At 46.4% G+C, this 27,493-nt stretch overlaps 1 protein-coding gene across 1 annotated transcript in view; it reads left to right on the forward strand.

The window, feature by feature from the left end:
- Positions 1-990: 990 nt before the first annotated feature.
- OAZ2 (ornithine decarboxylase antizyme 2) overlaps positions 991-27,493 on the forward strand; it is a 38,225-nt gene continuing 11,722 nt past the window's right edge. Inside the window, 3 exon segments of the mRNA XM_068273605.1 lie at positions 991-1,019; positions 23,541-23,616; positions 23,618-23,698. Of these exon segments, the coding sequence (XP_068129706.1) occupies positions 991-1,019; positions 23,541-23,616; positions 23,618-23,698 (186 nt within the window).

A 27,493-nucleotide genomic window follows, 5' to 3' on the forward strand; every position in this document is an offset into this window, starting at 1 on the left:
GCGTGACGCGCCAGATGTAGGCATGTGTTGGGAAGGTTCTGGAGCACGGAGAGGGAGGAGCCAGTTCAGTTACCGATAGGAGTTGTTGAGGACAGCTAGTGGAGTCGGCCAAGCTGCAGACAGCATCGGGGACACCGAAGGGCCGGATGCGGGTGACCAGTGTTACCAACCTTTCCAAACAATTTTTACTGACAAAGATATAAAAATTTACTGACAAAGGAATCTTTTTACTGACACAAAGTCTACCGCACCAACAAAAATGGGCGTGGCCATGTAATAGAACATGGGCGTAGTCATGGGTGAAGCCATATGTACATGTCCTTAGCAGTGGTGTAAGTGGGCCTGTTCAGCAAAAAGTTTGCTGTAGCCCCCCTTTCCTACAAAAAATAATGCCCACAAGAAACAATCGCCAGGAGCATTGTGCGCTCGCGTAGTTCCCAATAGAATTGTACTGTGCCTTGTGCACACGCAGAACGCTCCTGGTGATGGGAGCACAATCAAGGTGGCCCACAAATGCCAAGACTGGGCATGTGCAGTAGCTGCAACTACAGCTCTAGTCGCAGCGCTTTTAGAGGAGGCAACAAGTAAGCGACCCAGGGGACAATGAGGGGCCTGAAAGACTACAGTGTGCTGGAAGAAGCCCCAGGTAAGTAAAACATCACCTTTTTTGGTGCCAATTCAGTGGTATTTTAATGCAGATTACATTTCTTTACACTATCTGAACCTGTGGCTTCTTTCTGGCCCCTGTAATTCATGTTTCCCTGGTGTCCATTTGGTCTGGTCTATTCTCCAGCAGTCAGCTCTGGTTGCGTTCGTAGTCAGGAGCATTCTGTGCCTTAGTAGTTACAAGCTTTAACTAACTTTGCAGGTGCAGCATGCTGCTCGCCACAGGAATGTGACCAAGGAGACGCATGGCCAGGGCCACGCATGTGCTGTAGTACCCGACTACTGGTGCTGACAGTGGTTATTGACAGAACGGCTCAGGAGAACATGGAGAGGCTTACAGGAGGAAACCCCAGGTAAGTATATATGCTTGCATGTGCGCCATCTCAGCAGGCACCAGTGAAAGGAAACTTAAAGGGAATCTTAAGTCAAATTAAAAAAAAGATTTGAGCTTACCTGGGGCTTCTTCCAGCCCCCTGGACTTCTATGCCCACAACATAGTCTTGGTACCCTCCGGTCAGCAGTGGCAACCCCACTGCGCATGTGCAGCCCCAAGCTGCGCGCACCCTAGTTGCGCTCCTGTGGCAGGGAACGTTCTGCGCATGTGCAGTAGACGTAACACACTACTGCGCAGAACACTCCCAGCGCCGGGAGTGAAACCAGGGTGCGCGTGGCTCAGGGACACGAATGCGCAGTAGCCACTGGCTGGCTATGACAGGCCAGCTTTGCAGAGGTCGCCACGGCTGGCCAGAGAGTATCAGGAGGACGTTGAGTGTTTCTTGATTCCACCTTCCTACCACGGGAACACAGAGCGGCACACGACAGGCATGAACGAGAAATTGCGGGTTGCAAGCAAAATCACAACAAAAGTCACATTGTGGGTATGTGCCTTTAGGGTTAATAGAAATTAAAGTATACCAGAGGGGAAAACAAGTAGCAGGCATATACTGTTACCTGTCCTGATGCCCGGTCGCTCTCTCCATTCACTTCTCAGCCCCTCATAACTCACCTAAAAGCCCCTGGGATCCAAATCTGGTCTCCTGGGTTGAACTTTATTGCATAGTGTGCAGTAGGACGCCAGCAGCCTGACCATCGCCTGCGCAGTCGAGTTTGACCCAGCCAACCAGAAGAGGATCCCGGGGGCTTTCAGTTGAGTTACCGGGAGGGAGGGGGGGTGGGGAGGATGAGCTGAAAGGAGAACGAAAGGGGGGGGGGCTGTGAGCAATAGGCATCAGCACAGGTAACAGTATATGCCTGCTGCTCCCCCCAAACATTTTCACCTCTAGTATCCTTCAAGCCCATAAAAAGGCTTCCTCCCCCCCCCCCCCCCCATGATTCCTGTATGTTTCCCTGTAGACCAGAGGGCTAATTAAAACAGTGACTGCAGCAAAAGAAATTCAGGGGAGGAGAGACTCACATGGAGAGACAGTTCCTGCCAGTCCCTAGGGAGAGAGAACTACTTTCAGCACGTGGGACAAGGCAGCCAGCAACTACAGACAACTGGAGAGGAGTGTAGAGAATCATTCAGCACAAACCTTTCTGTGCTGGGACGCTGCTCTAGCTGGCACTCCTGATGCTGGCTGGCTGCACTGCAAACACATGAGCTCTGACCTGTCTCCCTGTCTCACGTTCCTCCTTTGCTTTGCTAGTGAGAGAGAGGCAGAGGCGGACCCGGAGCCTGACTGGCAGAAAGGATAGAGGAGGCTGGGAGTGACCAAGGCTGGAATCTGGGCTGCAATTGGCTGACTGTACAGAGAGGAGACTGTGATCTCTGTCAGCTTTGTCGTGAGGCAAGGACTTCCCGGCTGGAAGCCCCGCCCCCCGCCTGTGTATTTTTTATGGACAGCAGCAACACATCTACGGATTTCACAGGCAGGGAAAATAGATACATTATTTACTGACAATCCTTCATTCACGGACTGCGGGTGACCTGTGAGACTAGCACAGCTCAGAAGACGCGCACGTACCAACCTGAGACTCACTTGCTAACCGTACCCCGAAGCAAGACGGCTAAACGGAAAGAGGGCAGAGCTCAGGCCCAGCTGCACAGACCAGTCTGTATAGAAGAGCGGAGTACATCGTGGGGACAATGATAGAGCCGCAGCAGGACAGGTGCGGCAGGGCATTGGGGGTCCTCTGTGCTGATGCGGATGTGTACATAATCTTGGCCTGCTTATTCCATCGCTCTCTGCAGGGCTGTGTTTATCAGGGCTGTGGGGGCAGTCAGTGCAGCGCTGTCCTTATCAGAAGTGGGGGAGGATCTATTCACTGCTGGACTGTGTTTATTAGAGATGTGGGCAAGTTTCATCACGGGGCTGCTTATAAGAGATAGGGGCGAGTTACCTGCTAGACTGTGCTTATCTTAGAGGGGGGTGACTGTGCCTGTCAGAGATGGGGGAAAGTTGTCTGACACTATGCCTGTCAGTTGTAGGGCAAGTTTCCTTCAAGGCCTTGTGTACTGGAGGTGAAAAGGTATTCCACTGCCCTACAGTAATTTACTTTTCAGTGATTTTGCGGTAGGGGTTGTAACAGGACTGGTCCATATGAGGGGGGGGGGGAGAGTTGGGGGTAGCTGTTTGTCAGGCTGTGTTTATTGGAAGGGGGGGGGGGGTGTTTGTCAGGCTGTATTTATTGGGGGGGTAGGTCTTTGCTAGGCAGTGTTTATTGTAGGGGGGGGGGGGGGGGCAGGCATTATTCCCTGTTGCACTGTGATTTAGGCATGAATTGTGTGTAGATAAGGGATCAGTTAAGTTATTCTGTATAATCAAGCAGTGTTATTTTGTGGTATTCATCCTGTTTTGCTAACCCTCACAGGGAAACTATCTGATTGCTATGGGCCTGAAGTCCACTTTCAGTCGCTCAACTTCTTGTAAACCAGCTCCACTAAATGAAGGTTCTTGTTACAGCAGTGCTGTCAGTGAAATAAATGGGGGCATATATTTTAATGTGCTGTAGTAGGGAATGGTTGGTTAATTCTAAGCGTTTAAAGAGTAACTGTTAGCCCCAAAAATGAAATTTAAATCTCTATTGCAATGTTTTATTTACTATTTAAGTGAGCCAAAAAGGCAATGCAGAAGTTAAAAATCAATCTATTTTTTTTACTATGTAGCCTTTTCCCCAAGCTCCGGACGCAAAGCCGCATATTAGATACTGATGAGCATGCAGAGCATGCCTATGTCTGCCCGACCCCCCTCTCCCCCCCAGGACCAGGTGCCGATATATTCGCACCACAAACAGCTGACCGCTCTGACACGGAGAGAGAGCGGGAGCAATTCCAGCGCCGCCACCGCAGAGCAGCCGCCGCTGAGTCACATGTGAGAGAATCACATGTGAGAGAGATGCACGGCGGCGGCTGCTCTGCTGTGGCGGCGCTGGAAGTGCTCCCGCTCTCTCTCCGTGTCAGAGCGGTCAGCTGTTTGGTGCGAATATATCGGCACCTGGTCCTGGGGGGGAGAGGGGGGTCGGGCAGACATAGGCATGCTCTGCATGCTCATCAGTATCTGATATGCGGCTTTGCGTCCGGAGCTTGGGGAAAAGGCTACATAGTAAAAAAAAATAGATTGATTTTTAACTTCTGCATTGCCTTTTTGGCTCACTTAAATAGTAAATAAAACATTGCAATAGAGATTTAAATTTCATTTTTGGGGCTAACAGTTACTCTTTAAGTGAACCTGAGGCAAAAAAACAAACAAAAACAAATAAGAGTTAGATACCTTGGTAGAGAGAAGCCTCTGGATACTTCAGGGGCTTCCTTTTATCCAGAGGCTTCCTTTGTCCTCCTCGACCCCACTGTTACTGTACATGGACCCTGTGAGGATATCTGGAGAGCTTGTTGAAAGTTATTGTGACCGGGCTCTCAGCCGTGTATGAGTGTATGGTTGCACCTGCTCAGTAAGTTGAAGCTGCTTAATCCCCGAGCATGGACGTGTTTGTTCACAAAGTGGAGCTGTCAGAGGGTCATGGCCAGTGGTGGTGGTCTCAAGGAAGACAGAAGCCTCTAGACTAGAATCCAGAGGCTTCCCTTTTCTACAGTAAGTATCAAACTTTTTATTTTTAGCCAGCTCTGGTTCGCTTTAAGGTGGCAATACAAACACATTGCCACCCAATGTGGCAAAGCGATTGATCCGTCTAAGATTTAAATATGATCAGAAAGCCTTTTTGCCCGTTCAATAAAGCCTTTTCAATCAATCAACAATCAGTGTTCTCTAAAAATTGATCGAAATTGCAATTGGTAAAACATGTCGTGCAATTGAATTCACACAGTTTCATTATCAATTGAAAATGTGCTGGGAGTCAGCAAGGAATATCTCTGTTTGGCCAGCCTTATTCATTATGTAAAATTGTTATTGTTGTGATTTAATGTTATTAGAAATTCTTTCCATTTCATTCCTCTGCGTTCATTTGTAGTAGACACATTATGTGAAATGATGCTCCACTATAGTTTTACCGGTAAAGGCACTAGAGGAAACCTATGAGCAAGTGATTTCGCTTTTAGGTCTAGGACACACTACAGCGATTTTAGCAGTGTTTTTGGATCACCGACAATTGGCGGCGATTCCAAAAATTGCTTAGCCAATGTATTTTAATGGTGGAGAGCCCACTAGTGCAATGGCGTTTAGGGTTAGTCGCCATTGCAGGACATACAGCCTTTTTGGCATGTTTGCGCTCAATGCTATGTATAGAAGCACTGCAAAATCACTTGGAAAAGGTATTTTGTAGTAGAGTATTCTGGTTTTTAAATCCAGTTAATTATACTTACTGAGAGTTTCGATGTCCGCCTTCTGCCGTTAGTTCTGCCTCCTAGCAGAAGAGGTCACCGGCACTTCTCTGAGTGGTCCAGAGAAGCCGCTATGACCTCTTCCATTAGGGGGTGGGGCTACGAACCGAAGCCTGACATGGGACACCTGGCAAGTATAATAAAGTTAATTCAAAAATAAAAAAACAAAAGGTAATGCTAATCTGAAGTGCTGTATGGTGCTTCAAATTGGAGGGAAACTCAATCGGCCTAGGAATCGCTGCACACAGCCCTTATTCTAATGTGCCATTGACAACAAGTAAAATGAATATCTCCAAGGAGGATTGTCACTGCAGTAAATATGTAACATTGCTTACAAATACTTTGTTGCATCAGCTGGAAATAAAGGAGAAGGCTTGACTGTACCTCCATATGTGTAACTTAGTGTTGATCGGGAATTTAGAAGGTACCTATAGAAGTTAAAGTGACCACACTTATTACATACATTTGCACTGTCATGGGTTTGAGGGAGGGGTATGTATGTCGGAAAGAGGCACTTTGAGATGAAAGTCAGTGCATGGGGCTCAAAGTACCTCGCCTAGCCAATTGCCAATAATTTACTGATTCCTCCTAAATATTTGGTCCATGTAGTGTAATGCACAAGGACAGCTAATATGTATTATTATTATTATTATTATTATATATTTTTTTTTTGTTGCATTTTTCATCTTTGTAGGAAGGTGTGATTTGCAACATTCCACTTTACTTATTGACCTAGTGACAGTTTTGATTTTGTTCAATTAACTGATCAGTCCGTGGTTAAAGAACAATTATCAAAGTAACTGTTCTACTGTAAACCACGCATACCTATAGAGCTTTTAGCCAGCAACACTAGAAAGCTTTTCAGAGGTCTCAAATCACAGCTTGTGTGAAGAAATGCCTTGTTTACCAACCTGTTTGTAACAATTTTTGTGTTGTTGTATGCTATAGAGCCATACCATGTAGTTAGGTTAGCTAGTTTCCACTTCTCTGTCACTATTCAGAGAAATGATTTACGGTTTATTTCTGCCCTGCCTAAACACACTGCTTTTTCACAGATATGAGAACAGCTGAGGGATTTTTAGATACAGAGAAGGATCTGAAAAGGACCTATACTTTTTCCTTAGTTGGGTGCTTCCTCATCCCCCATTCAGAATAAGATTTCACTGTCTGTTTACTTTACACTGTGAGGCAGAGAGAGACGCACAGGATCACACACAGAGCTGCAGCTGATGTTATTTACACACATTTGTAGCTATATTTCTGTGTTCTATCATTCTGAACACATTTTACTCACAGGATTACTGCTAGTGAAGATTGTTTCTGTATGCTGGATGTGCTGGATACAGTCCTCCATAGTAATACCCACAGTGAAAACTGCTCTCTGTAAAATGTCATTTTCTTCACATAAAACATGAAACGATTAAAAAAGCCTTTGTATTGCTATTTACTAGTAATTAATGGAATATATGTGTCATTTAGAATTTTAGTTACAGTAACTTTGATTGTTGTCCTTTAAAGAGAACCCGAGGTGGTAGTTAATTATGTTAGTGGGGCACAGAGGCTGGTTGTGCACACTAACACCAGCCTCTGTTGCCCCATGGTGTGCCTCCATGTCCCCCCTGCGCACCGCTATACCACCCGCAGTGCTGGCGACACGCAGCGCGTCGCCAGCACAATGTTTACTTAAGCGCTGTCTGTCAGCGCCGCTCCCCCGCCTCCTCTGTATGGGGGCTACCCGCCCGCGTCACTTCCCTCCTATCAGCGGGAGGGAAGGGACAAGGGCGGGTAGCGCCGCTGCGGAGGAGGCGGGGGAGCGGCGCTGACAGGCAGCGCTTAGGTAAACATTGTGCTGACGACACGCTGCGTGTCGCCAGCACTGCGGGTGGTATAGCGGAGCACAGGGGGGACATGGAGGCACACCATGGGGCAACAGAGGCTGGTGATAGTGTGCACAACCAGCCTCTGTGCCCCACTAACATAATAAATTCCCACCTCGGGTTCTCTTTAAGTAAACTAAAGTTTTCTGAGGTCCTTCTAACAACTGCCAGTATTTCAGGCAGGGATGTTTTGATCTTGAAGAGCACAGCAATGTTTGTCATCAAGAAAGCTATGCAAGTGGTTTATTTTGATCTACTGGTTTGCTTTAGCCCAGTGAATGGTGTTCGGTAACAACAGATTTGTTTACATCTTGTTTTTAATGTGGAGCAGGAAATGTAAACAGGAAAGTATCCTGCTCAGTTGGAAGTTAGGACAAAAGTAAAGTTGCTGTTTGATAGTGGTAGCTTAGAACGGTACAAAATTATTATAAATAAGTGTATCTGAGGATTACAAGAATGCTTTAGAGACATGATTCTTATGTTGGCAGATTAATAAGAGTGCTATATGATCTCTTGGATGATGATGCTTAACTGTAGGCTGCAGAACTGTTTCTTATCAGAACAAACGCTCAGTGCAATTTGCCTTCTTAAAACAGAAGGTATTTGCAATAATTCAGCTTTGAGTGGTTGTGGTCTCCCACAATGCATCACTACTAAATATGCAAATATCTCTTTATGCCCCTAAAGCCAGGCTTACATCCAGAACCTCTGGTGTATAGCAAGCCTGTAGCTTATAACATTTACAGAGCCACATCAACCCCACATGCGGACAGCCTGTTTTGAACTGTTGGTCCTCATCAGTGCATGACAGGGATTGATAAGAAATGCTAATACCAGGCAGTGGTTTCGGACATTGACTTTACTGTTACTGTATCTATACCTGTACATAAGGGATGCAATGTAAAGAGACTGGCACTTCCTCAAATGATAACTTTACTCAAGCAGACAATAAAAAAAAAAGTCTTGTCTGCTTGAATAAAGTTACCATTTGAGGAAGTGTAAGGCCTCGTTCAGACTATACGTGCTGCCATGTGCATTTCGGCAGCGAGTATAGTGTACGACACACAAGAACAGTAGAAGGGCATAGACAGTCCTTTTACCGATCCCATCATATGCGCAGTTACACTGCTGCATGCATTTTTCGGGAATCGCAGCGCAGATTCATTCACTGTAGTGAATGGGATCTGCAGCGCATAGTAGCGCAGATGGCGTGCGATCGTATTCGTTGCGTTCCACTCGCACAGCCATCTGCGCTAAATGATCTGAACGCGGCCTCAGTCTCTTTACATTGCTTATGAATTGATTAGGAGGTGCAGTCAATCACCCTGAAAACTTGGGACTACAGCACTTAAAGAGGAACTCCAGTGAAAATAATGTAGTAAAAAAAAAGTGCTTCATTTTTTACCATAATTATGTATAAATGATTTAGTCAGTGTTTGCTCATTATAAAATCTTTCCTATCCCTAATTTACATTCTGACATTTATTACATGATGACATTTTTACTGTGGGCAGGTTATGTAGCTGCTCCTAGCTGTTTTGGCTGTTAGAGACAGCTGTAAACAGCTAATTCCTGTCTGTGAACCTTGTTACATTGTGGCAGTTTGCCCAGAGTACCGCGGTACTCAGAGCTTCTTGTGGGAGGGGTTTCAGCACAAAATCAGTCATAAAGCGCCCCCTGATGGTCTGTTTGTGAAAAGCATTATATTTTTCATGTAAAAGGGGGTATCAGCTACTGATTGGGATAAAGTTCAATTCTAGGTTGGAGTTTCTCTTTAAATCACCAATATTTGTCTTATACCAAGGGTGTTCAAATTGTCTTATCACTTTGTACATAAGGGATGATCACTTATTGTTTAATTACTCAAAAGCCCATTTAAGCAATGTCTGCTACCCTGTATTTTAGTGCAGTACACCACTGATGCAGAACAGACATATGCACACCTTCCTGTGGTCCCTTACACATATTAATGTTATGTTCCACTGCAGAAAAGTCCTTCAGTACACGTTTTCCAGACAGTAGATTGTGGTGTTCTTTTCCATTCATGGCCCCGCAGCAAACACTACACTGCAGGCAGATTCACACATGTATCTTCTGTACCTGCCGTTATTCATACATGGTGTGATGATATTCTTATCTAGTTATGCTGCAAAACCTGCTTAGATGGTTGGTTTATATTGTAAAATGGTAGATATATAGTGGTCATTTACTTGACAATCTTTTTGTAACTAATTGGAGTGTATTGAATATAAAATATTTGACTAGAGTTAAAGCTTCAGAAATGTGCAAGATTTTTCTATGCCAAGGCATCCAATGCCTTGGGTGAGAATCTAGTGTGCATACAGCAATCCTTGATCCCATTCTGTGCATGATTCCCTGGTTTGAGTTGGCTGAATGCTGGCTGATTGTCTGGAGGCTAGCACTGTGTTTCAACAGCCTTGGCCTGCACTGTTGCTTGAGGGAGTCAGTCCTTGTATGCGTGTATGAGACTTAACACTCAGAAACAGCAAGTGTTTGTTTGGGTTTCCACTAAATAGCATAGCTTTGCTTTCTATGAGAGCAGATGCTCCTATAGTGCTGGAGTCTTTGCCTGGCATATCTGTGCAGCACCAGAGGGATGTTTAGTCCCTGGAATATTGCTGATTCTTGCATTGGGGCAGGAGAGTTTAGAGCGTTTAGGCTGCATCTTTTCATCATTAAAGGGGTTCTGTGGGGGGCTGCTGCAGATAAAAACAGACACTTACCTTTTACACCATCCTCCTCCTGTAGCTGTCGTGTCCCACACCATCCTCCTCCGATCTGCCGTTCCCCGCCACTGGGCTATTATTCGTCTAACACAGACGAATAATGCACGCTCCCGTTTGCATCATCGGAAGCTTACTGCGCAGGTGCAGTAAGCATTCGATGACGCGGGAGCGAGCAGGCCCCTGCTGCGCAGCCGCAGTTGGATGTATGATGTGCTAGCCCGGGGCCGGCAGCAGAGGACGGCGCGGGACATGACTGCTAAAGGGGGCTGATAGAAGCCCCAGGTAAGTGTCTATTTTTATCTGCAGCAGCCCCCACAGAACCCCTTTAAGTATAGTGGTGTCATGCTTTAATTTGTAATCCGAGGAAGAATCGCACACCACTGCAGAGGTTCAGGACCAAAACAAGTCAATAGTAAGTCCAGAAGATCCGCACACTCACATGTAGACCAAGTCTGCTTTTTATTCAATAGACGTGACACAATTCCATTCCATAACCAATTCGTTTCGGGCCCCGAGGGGTCCCCTTTGTCAACGCAAAAATACAGAATGATAACCAGTGTGACAAGACATTCTGATATATAAGCAGAGATAACACCTGTAAACACACCCCTCACATTCAAAATTGCCGCCATATCACCAAATTTGCATAATGAGTAATTTACATATGTAAATTCCAAAGTAATACACTGTTGCAGTAATCAGCTACTGATATTACAATAAAGGCTGCCTGTCCCGGTATGTACTGCCACACAGGGCCGGGCCGAGGCATAGGCTGGAGAGGCTCCAGCCTCAGGGCGCAGTGTAGGAGGGGGCGCAGAATTCATTCAGCTGTCATTCCTAATTGTGTTTGAAGCAGAAAGAAATAAGAAAAGGGGATACATGGCAGTGACTGCAAGCCAGATAACTAGATATTAAGGTGTTGGGGAGGTTGTGGGCCCTGTGGCGCCTCTTAGTCTAATAGCAATCAGTGTTTGATGGCTCAGGTGGCAGGGATGGAGGGGCGCACTTTGTTGTCTCAGCCTTGGGTGCTGGAGGACTTTGTCCCGGCTCTGCTGCCACAATACGTGTTCATACCTGATTTGTGCTTGGAATCCCGGGCAGTGCTCCGTTCTGCTAGTTGGGGCAATAATCCACCGTGACTCCGACCGTTGGGGTGGAAATCCCGCCTCCAATTTGCCCATGCACCGAGTCAACATGATTGGCTCTAGATCCTGTGGCTTGACAGGGTCCCCGGGAGTTCGTGCTAGTATGTCACTCCGTCCTGCATCTCGTACGTCACTGCGTGCCCCCTGTGGGGTAATTCCACTCACTAGTGCGCACGCTCCTCACCACTGTGTTGCCACTGGGGATGCGACCGCTGTAAACCGCCATCAGTGCGCATGTTCCGCACAGCAAAGGCTGCTGCTCGGGATGTGCTGTGTTAACAGTGGTTGCCAAGCAACCCTTAGTCAACACATACTCGCTAATGTCCTATGATGGCAGAATGGTTCCCCAGCATAGCCTGGCACATATCCGGGATACAGTACAACACTAAAAAGCAATAAACTATAAATACTGACCTATAACAAATAACCTGTATATATATTTTATCTAAAGTTTACACAGCAAATCTAGCTGCAAACCGCTTTAATAGTTTATGATTATTTATTGCTGTGATACAATAAGGGCAGCCATGTTCTGTTTGTCACACTGTCACAGGCCTGAGGGCTGGAGATGCTATCAGCTTGCCTGTGTGTAAATTCAGTCCCCTCTCCTCCTCCCCTCTGCCTCTGAAAGCAATGGCTAGTAACCTCCCCCTCCTCCTGCCCGGACTGAGCTCCCATAAGCCCCTCCTACCTGTACATACCGGGACAGGCAGCCTTTATTGTAACATCAGTAGCTGATTACTGCAACACTGTTCATTAACCCCCTTGGCGGTATGAAACATTCCGCCAGGGGGCAGCGCAGCAGTTTTTTTTTTATTTTATTTTTTTTTAAATCATGTAGCGAGCCCAGGGCTCGCTACATGATAGCCGCTGCTCAGCGGCATCCCCCCGCCCGCTTCGATCAGGAAATCCCGTTCAAAGAACGGGATTTCCTGGAGGGCTTCCCCCGTCGCCATGGCGACGGGGCGGGATGACGTCAGCGACGTCGGGACGTCATTGGGACTCCAGATCCACCCCTCGGCGCTGCCTGGCACTGATTGGCCAGGCAGCGCACGGGGTCTGGGGGGGGGGGGGGGGGGCGCGCCGCAACGAATAGCGGCGATCGGGCGCGCGGCGGAGGCGATCGGGGTGCTGGCGCAGCTAGCAAAGTGCTGGCGCAGCTAGCAAAGTGCTAGCTGCGTCCAGCAAAAAAAAATTTATTTAAATCGGCCCAGCAGGGCCTGAGCGGTACCCTCCGGCGGCTTACCCCGTGTCACACACGGGGTTACCGCTAAGGAGGTTAAAGTTAATGGGAACCGCATTTTTTTTTTAAAAATGAAGCAAATACTTACCTAAGGAGAGGGAAGGCTCTGGGTCATATAGAGCCTTCTGTCTCCTCTCTCGGTGCCCTCTATCCTGTGCTGCCCCCCCCCTCCCCGGTTCATTCCCCCGCCGAAAGGGTATTTGGAAGTCTTCGGGAGCCGTGTCCTCCCGAAGACGTGCGGCTCCATACTGCACACACGTGAGCGTGCAAGAGCATGCTTGCGCAGGCGCAGTACAGGGCCGCCCTTCAGGAGCACTCGGGCTCCCTGAAGACTTCTGGCCGGAAAAAGCAGTATTTGACTAATTTAGTCAAATACTGCTACAGGGCGAGCCAGCACTGGATCGAGGGGACCAGGAGAGGAGCCGGAAGGCTCTATAGGACCCAGAGCCTTCCCTCTCCTTGGGTAAGTATCTGTCTCATTTTTTTATTTTTTTTTTAAATTCAGTTCCCATTCACTTTAAGATCAGATGCTTAGACTGAAGTCTGACTACACTAATTGTGTGCTTTTTTTTCAGAGGGACACTGCTGAATGCAAAAGATCGGGACAGCCAGGCAACTAGCATTGTTCAAAAGAAATTGTATATATTCTTTTCTTCCATAAGCCTCTCCTTATTGGATCACTTAAAAAGAACCCGAGGCGGATATTTTAAATCTTAGGAGGACACAGAGGCATGTTCTGTGCACAATCGCATGCCTCTGTGTCTCTCTATTCCTGCCTCTAGTCCTCCCCAGGGTCTGCTTTGCCCCCCTGAAAAAAAGCGCCAGGCTAGCGACAATCTGCTTGTCGCTAGCCTTCTATTTACCTGCAGCCTGTCATTCATTTTGCGCCCCCCCCCCCCTCCTCTGTCCCCCCTCGCTGTTCTCCTCCGTGAGCTTCCTCCAATCTGAAGCTAAGCCACGACTGGGAGGTACTTCCCGGGTCGCGGCTTAGCTTCCGATTGGAGGAAACTTTCCTAAACGCTCAGCTAATGTTAATGGATGGGCAAAATTCCACTGGAGCAATTGCGATTACCAGAATCACATACGCAGGGCATGCAGCATTTTTAGCGTTAGCATTTCTGCAATGTAAAGTATATAAACGCTGGCGTAATCGCTCATCAGAAACCTACACAGAGCGATTTTCAAGTGTTTTTAAATTACTGCACACTGTAAAAAAAAATATTTAAATGAATTGAAAGAACCAATCAGAATTTAAAACGCTAATCGCTACACAATCGCTGGCAAAACACTTACTTTTTAAAATCGCTACCGAAATTGACAGAAAACGCTCAAGAAATCGCTTACAAATGTTCATTAAAAACGCTAGCGATTAGTGCTAGCGGTTTGTAGTGGGTTCCAGGCCTCAGTCTGATACACTAATTTTATCATGTAAGTTGCTGTACACCATTTCCATTAATGTGATGTTTGGCAATGCACAAATGCACTACTTGCTGTATTTTTGGTGCAATTCCATTTGCTTCATTCAGCGCAGTTGAAAGGGACTTTGCAAGTGCATAGCATCACATAGAAGAGTGTTTTTTTTTTTTTTTCTGCCTGTGTTGCTGTAGGGACAAAACTCTTGATTTATTGGAGTGGGGAAAAAAATATTTGAATTCCCGTTTCTTGCTTTCTCTTTTAGATTTTTGGGTTTGAAGAAAATGTCTGTCACTTTATTAGGTTCCCGATCCTGCCTCATTTACGTATAGTCCATGATGCAATGCAAAACGAGCACTTTTTGCACATTATGACGGATCACAGTGGAACGCAAAAACAAATAGTTGAATGGATTCTATTAATGGGCTCTGTTCACACTCAGATCCAACCTGCGCATAGGCGTTTCCCTCAAAATCCTGTGATGAAAACGCATCTTCAGATTCCAACTGGTTTTAAGCTTTTATGTTCAGTTTGGCAGCCATTATCGTTTCTTAGAAAGACCGAGGATTACTGACCAGCTTAACTTTACGTATAACAATTTTATCCTTCCTGCAAGGGCAGCTTAAAAGATCTGCTCACATCTTTATATAGCACAGAATTAGAGTATTGGTAAAGGACTGGACGGTGCTTTAATAAAGAAGTGAAGCTGTGTAAATGTGAAATTCCCTGGTATGTGCTGAAAGTATACTGTGCATAGTGTGTATGATGTGCTTTCCTAATTGTCCCTGCTACTGCCAGAGACACACACTCTAGTAAGATCACCTTCTGAGTATAGTCAGTGCAGGATAGTTCTGGAACAGTAGCTAAATGTGCGTTCATGTAATAAAAGCGTCTGGATAAAAGGGCACTGAATATTGCCGCTAGTAGAAGATCGGTTAAATTACCAGTATTTTACTAATTACAATTGTGAAATATCAGTAATTTGTACTGTGACTTAATCTAACCCTCTGCTTACACAGAACCCTCCCTCTACTGATGCCTAAACCTTAACTCAACTCCCCCCGTGGTGCCTAACCCTTAACACCCTGCTGCAAAGCCGCAATTAGCGGCATTACATGGAAATTGGGATTCCCGGAGTTGCCTGATAAAATAGCAGTTGCCGGGGCTACCCGCTACACAAATTTTAAGCAGAAATTTGCATAGTGGGTAGCCCTGGTGCCCATTATTGAATTCCCGTGAGAGTGCAATAGCATACCTCTGCATCCCGGTGTCGTGAATCCGTGTCGTGCAACACCAGGGGACGGAGGGACACTATTGCATGAGGAAGAGGAGATCAGAGGACACTGCACCCAGCGGCGGACTAGGTCAAGTATGTTCTAAAAAACACAAGAGACGGCACACCACTGGCTGCAAACTGGTGGTGCCGTCTCTCGTGTTTTTTGGGTATCGCCTAAAGCCGTAGGAGCAGTCCGGCTGAGACAAGGCACCGGCTAAAGTTACAGGTTTGATCAACCTGTTACACATGTTCTCCAGGCATCTACTGTGTGTGGTCAAGTATGTCCTCTCTGTTGCAGTCACTGCCACAGAGGGCCAGGTGACCGGGGTGTTCTGGAAGGGACATACTAGCAGGAGAAGTGCCCTGACCCCTGACTATATCTTAGGGAATTTAGGTCTAAGTGAAATATAAGGCGCCCCCTATGTTGTGCCTTTAATCAGATCTAAATTCACTCAACTTGTAGCAGAAGATATATAGCATTATTTTGATTTTAGTTTATTTTTTTTATTTTTTTTATTTTTTTTTTTTGTAAACTAAATTTCTTTGTACTTCATATAACATGGCACAGAGTAAAAGAATACTATGCACTTGAAATGCAACCAGTATCACTTTCTCCTTGACACATTTTCCTTCTTGCACTGACCTGTATTTCGTTGCAGGTATAGTTATTTAATGGGTTCACTGTAGTCTTTTGTCTTGTGCTCATGACATGTCCTGGTTGCCTATCAGGACATTTGTGATTTGAAACTTTTGTACACTTTTTTTTACATTTCTAATAATAAGCATTCATGGAAATTATATGCACTAAACATATAAACATGTACAGCAATTACCGTATGTGTTAATGGTTCTAGAAACTTAATAACTGGAGGTGTTAGTTACTGACCTTTTGACTTTAGTGCTCAAACTTTCTCGTGTTATCAGGTTCAGCTTAAGCCTCATACACATGAGGCACAAATGTCTGCAGTTGCAAGCAGACAAGAGACCAAAAAAAAAAAACCAGCGACAGTTCGTTGCCAGGTCCCTCTGTGCGGCAGCTGTACACACGTTGCACAGAGGGACAGAAACGCGGCGAAAGCTGTTGCCGAAAGTTTCGTCCCCCTGCCGGAAGCTCCCTTCTGGCTGTGGGGTAGCTGTCGCTAGTCCGCACATACACACACCGTATGCTTGGCGAACTAGCGACAGTTACGGAGACAGAAGTTGCCGGCGATTGAACTTTTCAATCACACGAGAACTGCTGTCTCCGGCGACAGTATGGGGTGCGCGCCTCATACACACGGGGCAACTGTCGCACAGACATGCGCGTGCCACGTGTTTGTGGCGACAGTTGTGCCCCGTGTGTATGAGCCTTTAGTCTTTTTTCCTAATCTACTCTCAGCAGTGTCTGGATTAGCATAGGGCAGCCCTGTTAGTGGTGCCCATACATGGTACAGTAAAAAGTTTGATTATCCCATTTATTCGATCAAGAAAAACATACGATTATCCTGTTTTGTTTGTTTTTTTTTTCCCAATAATCAATTGGACATGTTGGAAAAATTGTTGTATTCGATCTAACGGAATAATCTAACTAAATTTATCTAATAAAAAAAAAATTGTACTATTTATGGGCACTATTCACTCGCTATATAACATAGGTTAGAATAGATGATAGGGTAACTGCGTTAAAGAACAATGGCATTTTTTTATCAGATCAAGCAGACAGGGAATATGGGGGGTGGAGCCAAGAAGCAGTTTGAGAGGGGCATATCGAGCAATACAAATCTAGCAGCTAGACAAATATTAGATAAGAAATCAGATCTAGTGGCAAGTTTGGCAAGGTGTTGTGCGATGTATATCAATTTTTTACCACAATTTAAAGTGTTTGCCTACCACAGATGGCAATCCTGAATCGGTTTAGTTATCTGTAGGTCTTCATACATGAAACTTCTCAGCCATAACTCATCGAGCACCATCCTTGCTAGTTCGCCACCACAGAGTGTTCATTTTCCTTTACACATTTTGAAATGATTTTTCTTCCAAAACTCTGCCACCCACGTTTGGCCTTTCAGCTTGGGAAGGATCAGTTAAGTGCTGCAAGTAATGTATGTGATTATGTCGCAGGCCTCACACTTGTGTTTCATTCTGCCTCCAACAATGTTGCGCTCAAATGTGGCTCTACAGAAGGGAAGATTGATTATTCACAATAAAAGTTTTCTTTTCTGCCGAGTAGCTGCATTGCTAAAGGGGTAGCATTGGATTTAGATAACTTTTAACTTTTTCAAAGAAATCTAAGCTCTGCATGTACAATTTTGTGATTTCAGTACATAATGTTTTACTAATGTGTTGCTGATGTACTTTGTTCCTTTGTATAATAGGTAGCAAACACCACCTAAGGAAAGAAGGGCTAGTTCTAAGGGCATGTTTCCACTACGCCCGATTCCGTGCTGAATTTGCAGCACACATGCGAGCTGCACAGGGAAACACTGCCTCTCTCTCTAGTTGATTGTCGTTCTGATTGCACTGTCGTGCGAATCTGGACAGCATGCTGCAGATTTATGCAGCCGAATCCCTTTAGCAATGCAGAATGGGAGCTGCAGCTGAATCTGAAACAAATGTGGTTCCTAGTGGAAACTTGACCTTAGGCAAGCAAGTCTTTGCATAATCCTGCAGGAATCTTTGTCCAAAGCTGCTTCCAATGCTACGTACACACATGCGACAACGATTGTTCGTTGAGAACGACGAACAAACTTTTAATTGATGAAAGAACGACCTAAGTAAAGTTAGTTTTAAAAGGTGTGTAACGATCTGATCGTTAGAATTAACGTTACATCACGTAAAGCAACTATTGCGCCTGCGCATAAAAATGAGAAGTTTCACGGAGAAATTGTGAAATGCGCATGTCAAGCCTAGTACGAATGACCGTTTCCAACGATGTACTACTTTTGCAAACGATCGTCGTTGGTTAAAATCCGCCGAGACAGAACTTTCTTTTGTAGCGATTTGGCTCGTTCGTCGTTTGCCTTAATAGTCGGTGGTTCGTTTTTTGTAACGATCGTCGTTGGTAAAAATCGGGGAACGATCGTTACAAACGACTATAGTCGCATGTGTGTACGCACCTCAAGAGTCTTACAAAACAGTGTTCCCAGTTTGGACTTCTAATACACCAGAAATCTTTTCACAGTTGGGCAGCTATGTTGGAGAACCTCTAGGTTTACCTCCTCTGAAACCCTCTATTTCAGAAATGGCAGAAATATTATGTGCTATTCTTTGTAGTGAAAAGTACCAACAGAACAATCATTTATACGGTAATTGTATTCAATGTCATAGATCAGTGGTTCCCAACCTTTTCCAGGTCGTGACACATCACGACAAACATTCAGATATCCGGGACACGTCACATCATGCCAAACATTCAGATATACATGACACGTCCCGTATGATAGAAAAGAGGGGCTCAGTAACAATCTGATGATGCTGCAGGCACAATGAGGGGCTCAGTAACAATCTGCTGATACTGTAGGCACATTGAGGGGCTCAGTAACAATCTGCGGATGCTGCAGGCACAATGAGGGGCTCAGTAACAATCTGCTGATACTGCAGGCACAATGAGGGGCTCAGTAACAATGTGCTGATGCTGCAGGCACAATGAAGGGCTCAGTAACAATGTGCTGATGCTGCAGGCACAATGAGGGGCTCAGTAACAATGTGCTGATGCTGTAGGCACAATGAGGGGCTCCGTAACAATCTGCGGATGCTACAGGCACAATGAGGGGCTCAGTAACAATCTGCTGATACTGCAGGCACAATGAGAGGTTCAGTAACAATGTGCTGATGCTGCAGGCACAATGAGGGGCTCAGTAACAATCTGCTGATGCTGCAGGTACAATGAGGGGCTCAGTAACAATGTGCTGATGCTGCAGGCACAATAAGGGGCTCAGTGACAATATGCTGGTGCTGCAGGCACAATGAGGGGCTCAGTGACAATCTGCTGATGCTGCAGGCACAATGAGGGGCTCAGTGACAATCTACTGATGCTGCAGGCACAATGAGGGGCTCAGTAACAATCTGCTGATGCTGCAGGCACAATGAGGGGCTCAGTGACAATCTGCTGATGCTGCAGGCACAATGAGGGGCTCAGTAACAATCTGCTGGTGCTGCAGGTACAATGAGGGGCTCAGTGACAATCTACTGATGCTGCAGGCACAATGAGGGGCTCAGTGACAATCTACTGATGCTGCAGGCACAATGAGGGGCTCAGAAACAATCTACTGATGCTGCAGGCACAACGAGGGGCTCAGTGACAATCTGCTGGTGCTGCAGGCACAACGAGGGGCTCAGTAACAATCTGCTAATGCTGCAGGTACAATGAGGGGCTCAGTAACAATCTGCTGATGCTGCAGGCACAATGAGGGGCTCAGAAACAATCTGCTGATGCTGCAGTGCCCCAGTATAGCTAGTATAGTGCCCCAGTATAGCCAGAATAGTGCCCCAGTATAGCCAGAATAGAGTATAGCCAGTATAGTGCCCCAGGATAGCCAGTATAGTGCCCCAGGATAGCCAGTATAGTGCCCCAGGATAGCTAGTATAGTGCCCCAGTATATTGCCCCAGGATAGCTAATATAGTGCCCCAGTATAGCCAGTATAGTGCCCCAGGATAGCTAGTATAGTGCCCCAGTATAGCCAGTATAGTGCCCCAGGATAGCTAGTATAGTGCCCCAGTATAGCGCCCCAGGAAGGGAAGAGGACAGTCCTGCGGCCCAACTGGGAGCGTCCCGCGGACCACAGGCAGGTTGGGGATCCCCGCCCTAACTCACCCCTCCATAGCGACCACTCCGCCCCTTCTTCTCCTCCCTGAGCCACTCATTCGCACCGTGGCTCCGTCCTCGATGCGCTGCCTCCGCCCTCTGCCTGTAGTTAGTGCAGATCTACAAAAAAAATGGCCGCCGCATGTCTGCAAATGTGAACGGCGGCGGCCATTTTCTTGTAGCCCTGAGAAGGGCGATCTGCGGGGGAGACGAGCAGGGGGAGCAAAGAGCGGCGACACATAGCTGGTGCTGCCGCGACACATGAATGTGTCGCGGCACACCGGTTGGGAACCTCTGTCATAGATGTTTGCTGAAGAGTATGTTCTAGTATTCAAGAATTATTCCCAGATTTGTCTTCCATTTGTGTATGTAACTCATATAATGCAGGCCTTAGTTCAGGGGTCTCAAACTCGCGGGCCATTTGCGGCCCTCGATACAATATTTTGTGGCCCGCGCTGGCAAAAGCTTCCTTATAGTTTGCTTCAGTGCTCCCAAGTAATCCGCCGCATCCCCGCCGCTAAACGAGGGCTGCAGAGCCCCCAAATCGCCCGGGGGGGCAATCCGCCGGCATTTCCTGGAAGGGGCAGAGCTTTCAGCTTCAGCTCTGCCCCTCCTGATGTCAATCGCGGCGCATCGCCGCCTCTGCCCGCCCCTCTCACTCTTCATTCACAGAGAGGGGCAATTGACGTCAGGAGGGGCAGAGCTGAAGCTGAAAGCTCTGCCCCTTCCAGGAAATGCCGGCGGATTGCCCCCCCCGGGTGATTTGGGGGCTCTGCAGCCCTCGTTTTGCGGCGGGGACACGGCGGAGTACTTGTAATGGGAGCACTGAAGCAAACTATAAGGTAAAATACGCAAAATAGTTCGCTTCCGTGTGAATTTGAAATAAAAATCAATGCAAGGGGGGGGTTGACTTTTTTTTGTGAAATCCCTTGTGTGGCCCAGCCTCATACTGACTTTGCCTCCTGCGGCCCCCAGGTAAATTGAGTTTGAGACCCCTGCCTTAGTTTATTGCATATAGTACATATACTATTGAAAACATCCCTGGTATATGAGGATCCTCCAGGTGTTTTCTTGTAAAAAGTGTAATACTGTAATCTATTCTTTACATACATGGCCACCTAGTGCTAGCTAAACCTTTTACAGGCATGCAATCTATTCGTTTTATACTGGGGGACTCCTGAGCTGTGCGAGCAGCATGCCCGTCACAGTGTCGGGTGTCGGGCATACCGCTAAGGAGGTTAAAGTAGAAAGCATTGTTATTGTGTATGTAAATATAATGACAAACTAGGGTCAGATAGCCAAACATGTATACCATTGTGTACACAAAGCTGATTGGTCTGTAAAATCCTGCATTCACTGACTGGCATATATATGACTTACATACCTTGTTTCAAATACATAACATCAGATGCATTTCCACCAATTTGAGTGTTGTGTGGTTCTGTATCTCCCAGTTGTATTGTATCTATTAGCAGAGGTGGCCTTAGAGTACGCGGAGCCTGGGGCGAGTGTCATATGAGGGGCCTAGAGACATATTCTATGGATACACGTTGTGGAAGCACACACTGTGTAGGTTAGATAGGTAGGTGCCTCCAGTATAGGTTAGATAGGTAGGTGCCCCGCAGTATAGATTAGATAGGTAGGTACCCTGCAGTATAGATTAGATAGATAGGTTCCTGCAGTATAGATTAGACAGGTAGGTGCCCTGCAGTACAGATTAGGTAGGTAGGTACCCTGCAGTATAGATTAGATAGGTGCCTGCAGTATAGATTAGTTAGGTAGGTACCCCACAGTATATATTAGATAGGTGCCTGCAGTATTGATTAGGTAGGGTGGTGCTCTGCAGCACAGATTAGATAGGTGCCAGCCTGCAGTATAGATTAGATAGGTGCCAGCCTGCAGTATAGATTAGATAGGTGCCACCCTGCAGTATAGATTACATAGGTGCCAGCCTGCAGTATAGATTACATAGGTGCCAGCCTGCAGTATAGATTACATAGGTGCCAGCCTGCAGTATAGATTACATAGGTGCCAGCCTGCAGTAAAGATTAGATAGGTAGATGCCTGCAGTATAGATTAGCTAGGAAGGTGGCTGCAGTATAGATTAGATGGGTGCCCGCAGTATAGATTAGATAGGTGCCAGCCTGCAGTATAGGTTAGATAGGTGCCTGCAGTATAGGTTAGATAGGTGCCAGCCTGCAGCATAGGTTAGATAGGTGCCTGCAGTATAGATTAGATAGGTGCCAGCCTACAGTATAGGTTAGATAGGTAGGTGCCCCGCAGTATAGATTATATAGGTGCCAGCCTGCAGTATAGGTTAGATAGGTAGGTGCCCTGCAGTATAGATTATATAGGTAGAAGCCCTGCAGTATAGATTAGATAGGTAAGTGCCCCGCAGTACAGGTTAGATAAGGTGGCTGCAGTGCTGGGAAGCGCGGGCATAGTTGTTAAAACTCACGTGTCTTCACCGATGCTCATAGCTACCATCTAGTTCCTCTCCCAGCATCTGTGTAGTGTGTATTGGTAACAGTGCCCCCCTGTGGTGACATCCGGTCACGTCATCCCAGGGGGCGCTGTTACCAATGCACAGATGCTGGGAGAGGAAATAGATGGTGGCTGTGAGCATCGGTGAAGACACGTGAGTTTTAACAACTATGCGCGCGCTCCCCAGCACTGCAGAGGGTGCGGGGCCTGGGGCGATTGCCCCACTTGCCACCCCCAAAGGCCGGCTCTGTCTATTAGTCTTAAGCTGGCCACTAACGGTCCAATATCTAGCGAAAAATTGTTTGAGCAATCAGAAATTCTGATCGGATTGGTTATAAATAATATCCATTGGTGGACACAATCGATTATAACCTAGTGAAAAAAATGTCGTCCGAATGAATTTTCGTCGAACCAAAATTTGGATTTTCTTGTTGGTTGTGATAGATAGGAAGCAAAGATTGGTTCATTGATGGTGTAGTGAACAATGTATTACAATATTTCACTTCCGATCAGAATTTCTGATCGCTCAAACGATTTTTCGCTAGAAATTGGACCGTTAGTGGCCAGCTTTATACTGGGGGGCTCGGAGGCTGCAAAACCTTCTGAGCAGCGTAATGCTCAGGATGTTAACACACTGGTGTACATTTTAGTATGTTTGGCTGCCTGACCTTAGTTTGTCATTATGTTTACATGCACAATAGCAAAGACCAATATAAACCATGCATTCTAGCTTACATAAGTGGTCACAAGATCAATACGTATCTCCTTTAACAAATAGCAAACATTTAACAACAACACTGGGGGACTTTTCACAATGCACATTTGTTCTGTGAAGGACAAGAAATTCCTTATTGTCTCTGAAGGTAAAACATTTTTTCTTATAACAGGTAATATAATTAATAGAAAGACTGGTCCCTAATGAATCAATATACAATAATAAAAAAAAGAATAAATGATAATATTCACAGAAGACCTGTGCTCTTTAGTGATCCAGGCTTGCATTTTTTGTCATTTATTAGCAAAGAATTTTTAATGAATCCAGGTCAGTTTTGCAGGATTTGCAACATAGAGATGCCTTAGTAACTTGGTGAATTTGTGACTTTTTTTTTTTTATTTCTGTTTGTTTTGCAGTAGTATTTTTCCTTTGAGTAGCAGTCCCCAGCTCCAGTGCTGCAGGCACCTCATTCCCGGGCCTCTGTGGTGCTCCTGATGCCCCTCACCCACTGTTGAAGATCCCCGGTGGGCGAGGGGACAGCAGGGATCCTGCACTCCCAGCTGTGATATTTAAGGTAAGGCAAATCTGTGAATGTGGACTTACACAGTAGCCCTTCTACATTTGTTGTTGATTTAGATAGAAGGAAGGCAGATGTACAGTACGTATGTAATCCTGTATGCAGGAGAGGGTGGGTGAAAGGAGAAAATGGGTAACGGAGGTCATGCTTAGAATTGTATTTGGAATTCATATAGCAGTAAAACAGTGCAGTATATTACCTGCATTCCCCACCCGAACGCGATTGCCATTTTTACTGCTGGCAGGTGAGGTCAGTGGAAGGAGCTGCTGCTTTCTTTTCTACAGTTGGAAACCACTGTAAACAGCTGTTATGGTACTTATCCGTTAGCCGGGCGAATCCGGCAGGTGGCGCTGATGTTGCTAATTTCAATGCTAATTACTTCACGTAACAAAACTGTGAATGAAAACGCCGCGGGTGGCGCTAATTGCATTCATAGTGAAGATAAGTGATGTGTATTAAAAAAGTGATTTTAATTCAATGAGAAATAAGCCGGTGGCAATATAACAGATCAAGCCGCCGGCTTCGTGTCTCGTTCTCCTCCCCCTTGCCCTCTGGCGTATAGAGCCCTGGGGGGGACATGCGTGTCCCCCCAGAGTCGTTTGTCGCGGCAGGCAATCCTGCCTGTTTTATTGCGTCGAACGACTCCCCCCAAGACTGCCAGTGTTGTATATGTTACGGCCAGAACCCGAAGTTTGGCCAGAACTAGAAGTGGCCGGCCACTTCGGGTTCTGGCCGGCCAATGCGCGAACTGGCCGCTGCGCTGCGGCCAATGTGAGAAATGAAACAATTCCTGTAAGGTTTAATGTGATGTTGTGGCCGCAGCGCAGCGGGCAAAATGTATCACACATCTTTACTTTATTCAATGGCATTAAGCCGCCCGGCTTTTTCCTCTGCCTCTCTCTCCTCCTCCCCCCGCCTCTCTCTCCTCCACCCCCCCCCCCCCCCCGCCTCTCTCTCTCCTTCTCTTATGGGCACAGCCGGGCGGGGACACGCGTGTCCCTCCGGAGTCGTTCGTCGCGGCAGGGGAATCCTGCCGTTCTTGCAGAGCGGGTGCTGGCAGAAGCAATGTCTGCAGCCTCCCCGCTCTGCTCTCCTGCCGCGAGGAACGACTCTCCTGGACACGCGTGTCCCCGCCCGGCTGCCCATAAGAGAAGGGGAGAGAGAGGCGGGGGGGGGGGGGGAGGAGAGAGAGGCAGAGGAAAAAGCCGGGCGGCTTAATGCCATTAAATAAAGTAAAGATGTGTGATACATTTTGCCCGCTGCGCTGCGGCCACAACATCACATTAAACCTTACAGGAATTGTTTCATTTCTCACATTGGCCGCAGCGCAGCGGCCAGTTCGCGCATTGGCCGGTCAGAACCCGAAGTGGCCGGCCACTTCTAGTTCTGGCCAAACTTCGGGTTCTGGCCGTAACATATACAAGAGACAGGGCAAGGGGGGAATAGAGCGAGACACGGAGCCGGCGGCTTGATCTGTTACATTGCCGCGGCTTATTTAATTAAATCACTTTTTTAATACACACATTGTTACCTTCACTATGAATACAATTAGCGCCACCCGCGGCGTTTACATTCACAGTTTTGTTACGTGAAGTAATTAGCATTGAAATTAGCAACAACAGCGCCACCTGCTAGATGCGCCCGTCTAACGGATAAGTACAGCTGTTATTTCCTACAATGCAATGAGGCTCACAGACAGGAAACTGTCAGGACCATGGTCCTGACATCACACTGTGGGAGGGGTTTCACCACAACCTCAGCCATACAGAGCCCCCTTCTGATCCGTTTGAGAAAAGGAATAGATTTCTCGTGGAAAAGGGAGTATATGCTACTGATTGGTATGAAGTTCAATTCTTGGTCACAGTTTCTCTTTAAATGAGCTGTAATACAGCAAAATAATTTGGACTCCATAGCAGAAAGGGAAGGGTGTGGAATCTTTGATTAGAGCACTTTGTCACAGGTGTCTGAAAGCTGTGATGTTTAGGGCTACTAATCTGAAGAAGAAAAAAAACGCACTTTGTATTTTGGTAAGCAGCTGAGCGGCAAAGACCTTGTGATGCAGTATGTTGCTTTGTTTGCATCAGTATCCAATTATACCTGAGGAGCTGGGCCGCTGCCAAGTTTCCATGCTTATGTCTGCTGATTCTGGAAATAGTTTAACACCTAATGTACAGATACACTATAAACACCAAGACCATTTTTTTGCTCCTTTAGAACCAGACACTGACTACGTGCTACCACATTTACAAAGCCGTGTTTTTCTCTGATTAGAGTGAAGTATATATTTCACACAAACCTTTCCTCCTGCTACAGATTTGTAGTAACACTGGACAAGATTGTATGCTGGACTTTAAATTCGGCCAGCACAAGGACTTGTGCATGTTGGGGTAGGTGTGTGTGTGCACCCAATGTGGCAAAAATATCGGTCCCTCTCTTATCAGGGATTGATTCCCACCACACATAGCACATCGACATTCGATTGCAGCATCTGTTGAAAATCGATAGTGTTTCACTGTTCAGTACAATCATCATTGCACCACTGCTGCTGCCCCACCCCCGATTTCATAATGTTGGGAGAATAGAATTCTTACATATTTGATCAGAGTGATGGAATCTGATGGGAATCCAGTGGGAAAATCGATAAGGTTATGGCCAGCTTAACCACTTAACGACCGCCTAACGCCCATAGGCATCGGCGGGTCGTTAGTGGTATAGCATGGAAACCTTTCCATGCCAGTTCACGGAGGGTGTCTCCGTGAACAGCCGGAGAGCCGCCGATCGCGGCTCGCACGCATAATATAAACATGCGGGGAAGAAATCCCCGCTGTTTACATCATACGACGCTGCTGCGCAGCAGCGCCGTGACGTAGATCGGCGATCCCCGGCCTCTGATTGGCCGGGGATCGCCGGAATCTGAAAGGCAGAAGCCTATCCTATCAGGCGCAGGACGGATATCCGTCCTGCGCCACTCAGAGGGCAAGGGAGAGGGAGGGAAAGCCGGGGAGGGCGGCAAGCACTCCAAAGGGGGGCTTTGAAGAGCCCCCCCCCAGAAAGTGCGGGTAGCCGGCGGCTATTTCCTGATCGGTGCTGCGGGCTGGAAAATCCCCTGGTCCTATCCTGACCTTTTGATGATAAGTTATCACCGTATAGCACTACTTTTTGCTTTACTAGGGTGCAGTCTTAATTTACATATTCAGCATGCAGCTAAAATAAATAATATTTCTATTATTTACAATTTCTCTATTTAAATGCAGGCCTAGCATCAGCATGTTGTTGAGTTGGTTTCAACACAATGCAATTTGACACACAGGCATCTCCTGTATGAGCTAAATGGGGACCGCATTTTCCAGTTAGAGACGTGTGAGGGGCCCATCTGAGGCTTGAGGTGTTATACAAGATTATGTTGTGTGAGAAAACTAGTCTTCAGAGCTACCACATACAAAATGCAAGCTGAATAACTTTTATAACGAACCTAAAATATGTAAATGGTTTAAGAACTTGTTTAACAACTTTTTTTATTTTCTCTCTCACAATGTTTATTTGAATCGGGGGTGGAGGGAGTGCAGCAAAGCAAAAAATACTTCTAATTCTCTCTTGTGCACATTTACACTTAAAAGGATTTATAAAGAATATACTTTGGCTTAATTGTTACGTTAACATTTCAGCAAGGCTTGGTGTACAGAGGCGCCAGAGTAGAATAAAATGTTTAAAAACCGTCCAAAAGAGGGGGTCGTTCAGGTGGACCCACCTCCCTTGAAAATATAAAACTCAATTGAGTCACAACATAACCAT

This window comes from Hyperolius riggenbachi, chromosome 3 (genome assembly GCF_040937935.1).
Source record: "Hyperolius riggenbachi isolate aHypRig1 chromosome 3, aHypRig1.pri, whole genome shotgun sequence".
Taxonomy (NCBI): domain Eukaryota; kingdom Metazoa; phylum Chordata; class Amphibia; order Anura; family Hyperoliidae; genus Hyperolius; species Hyperolius riggenbachi.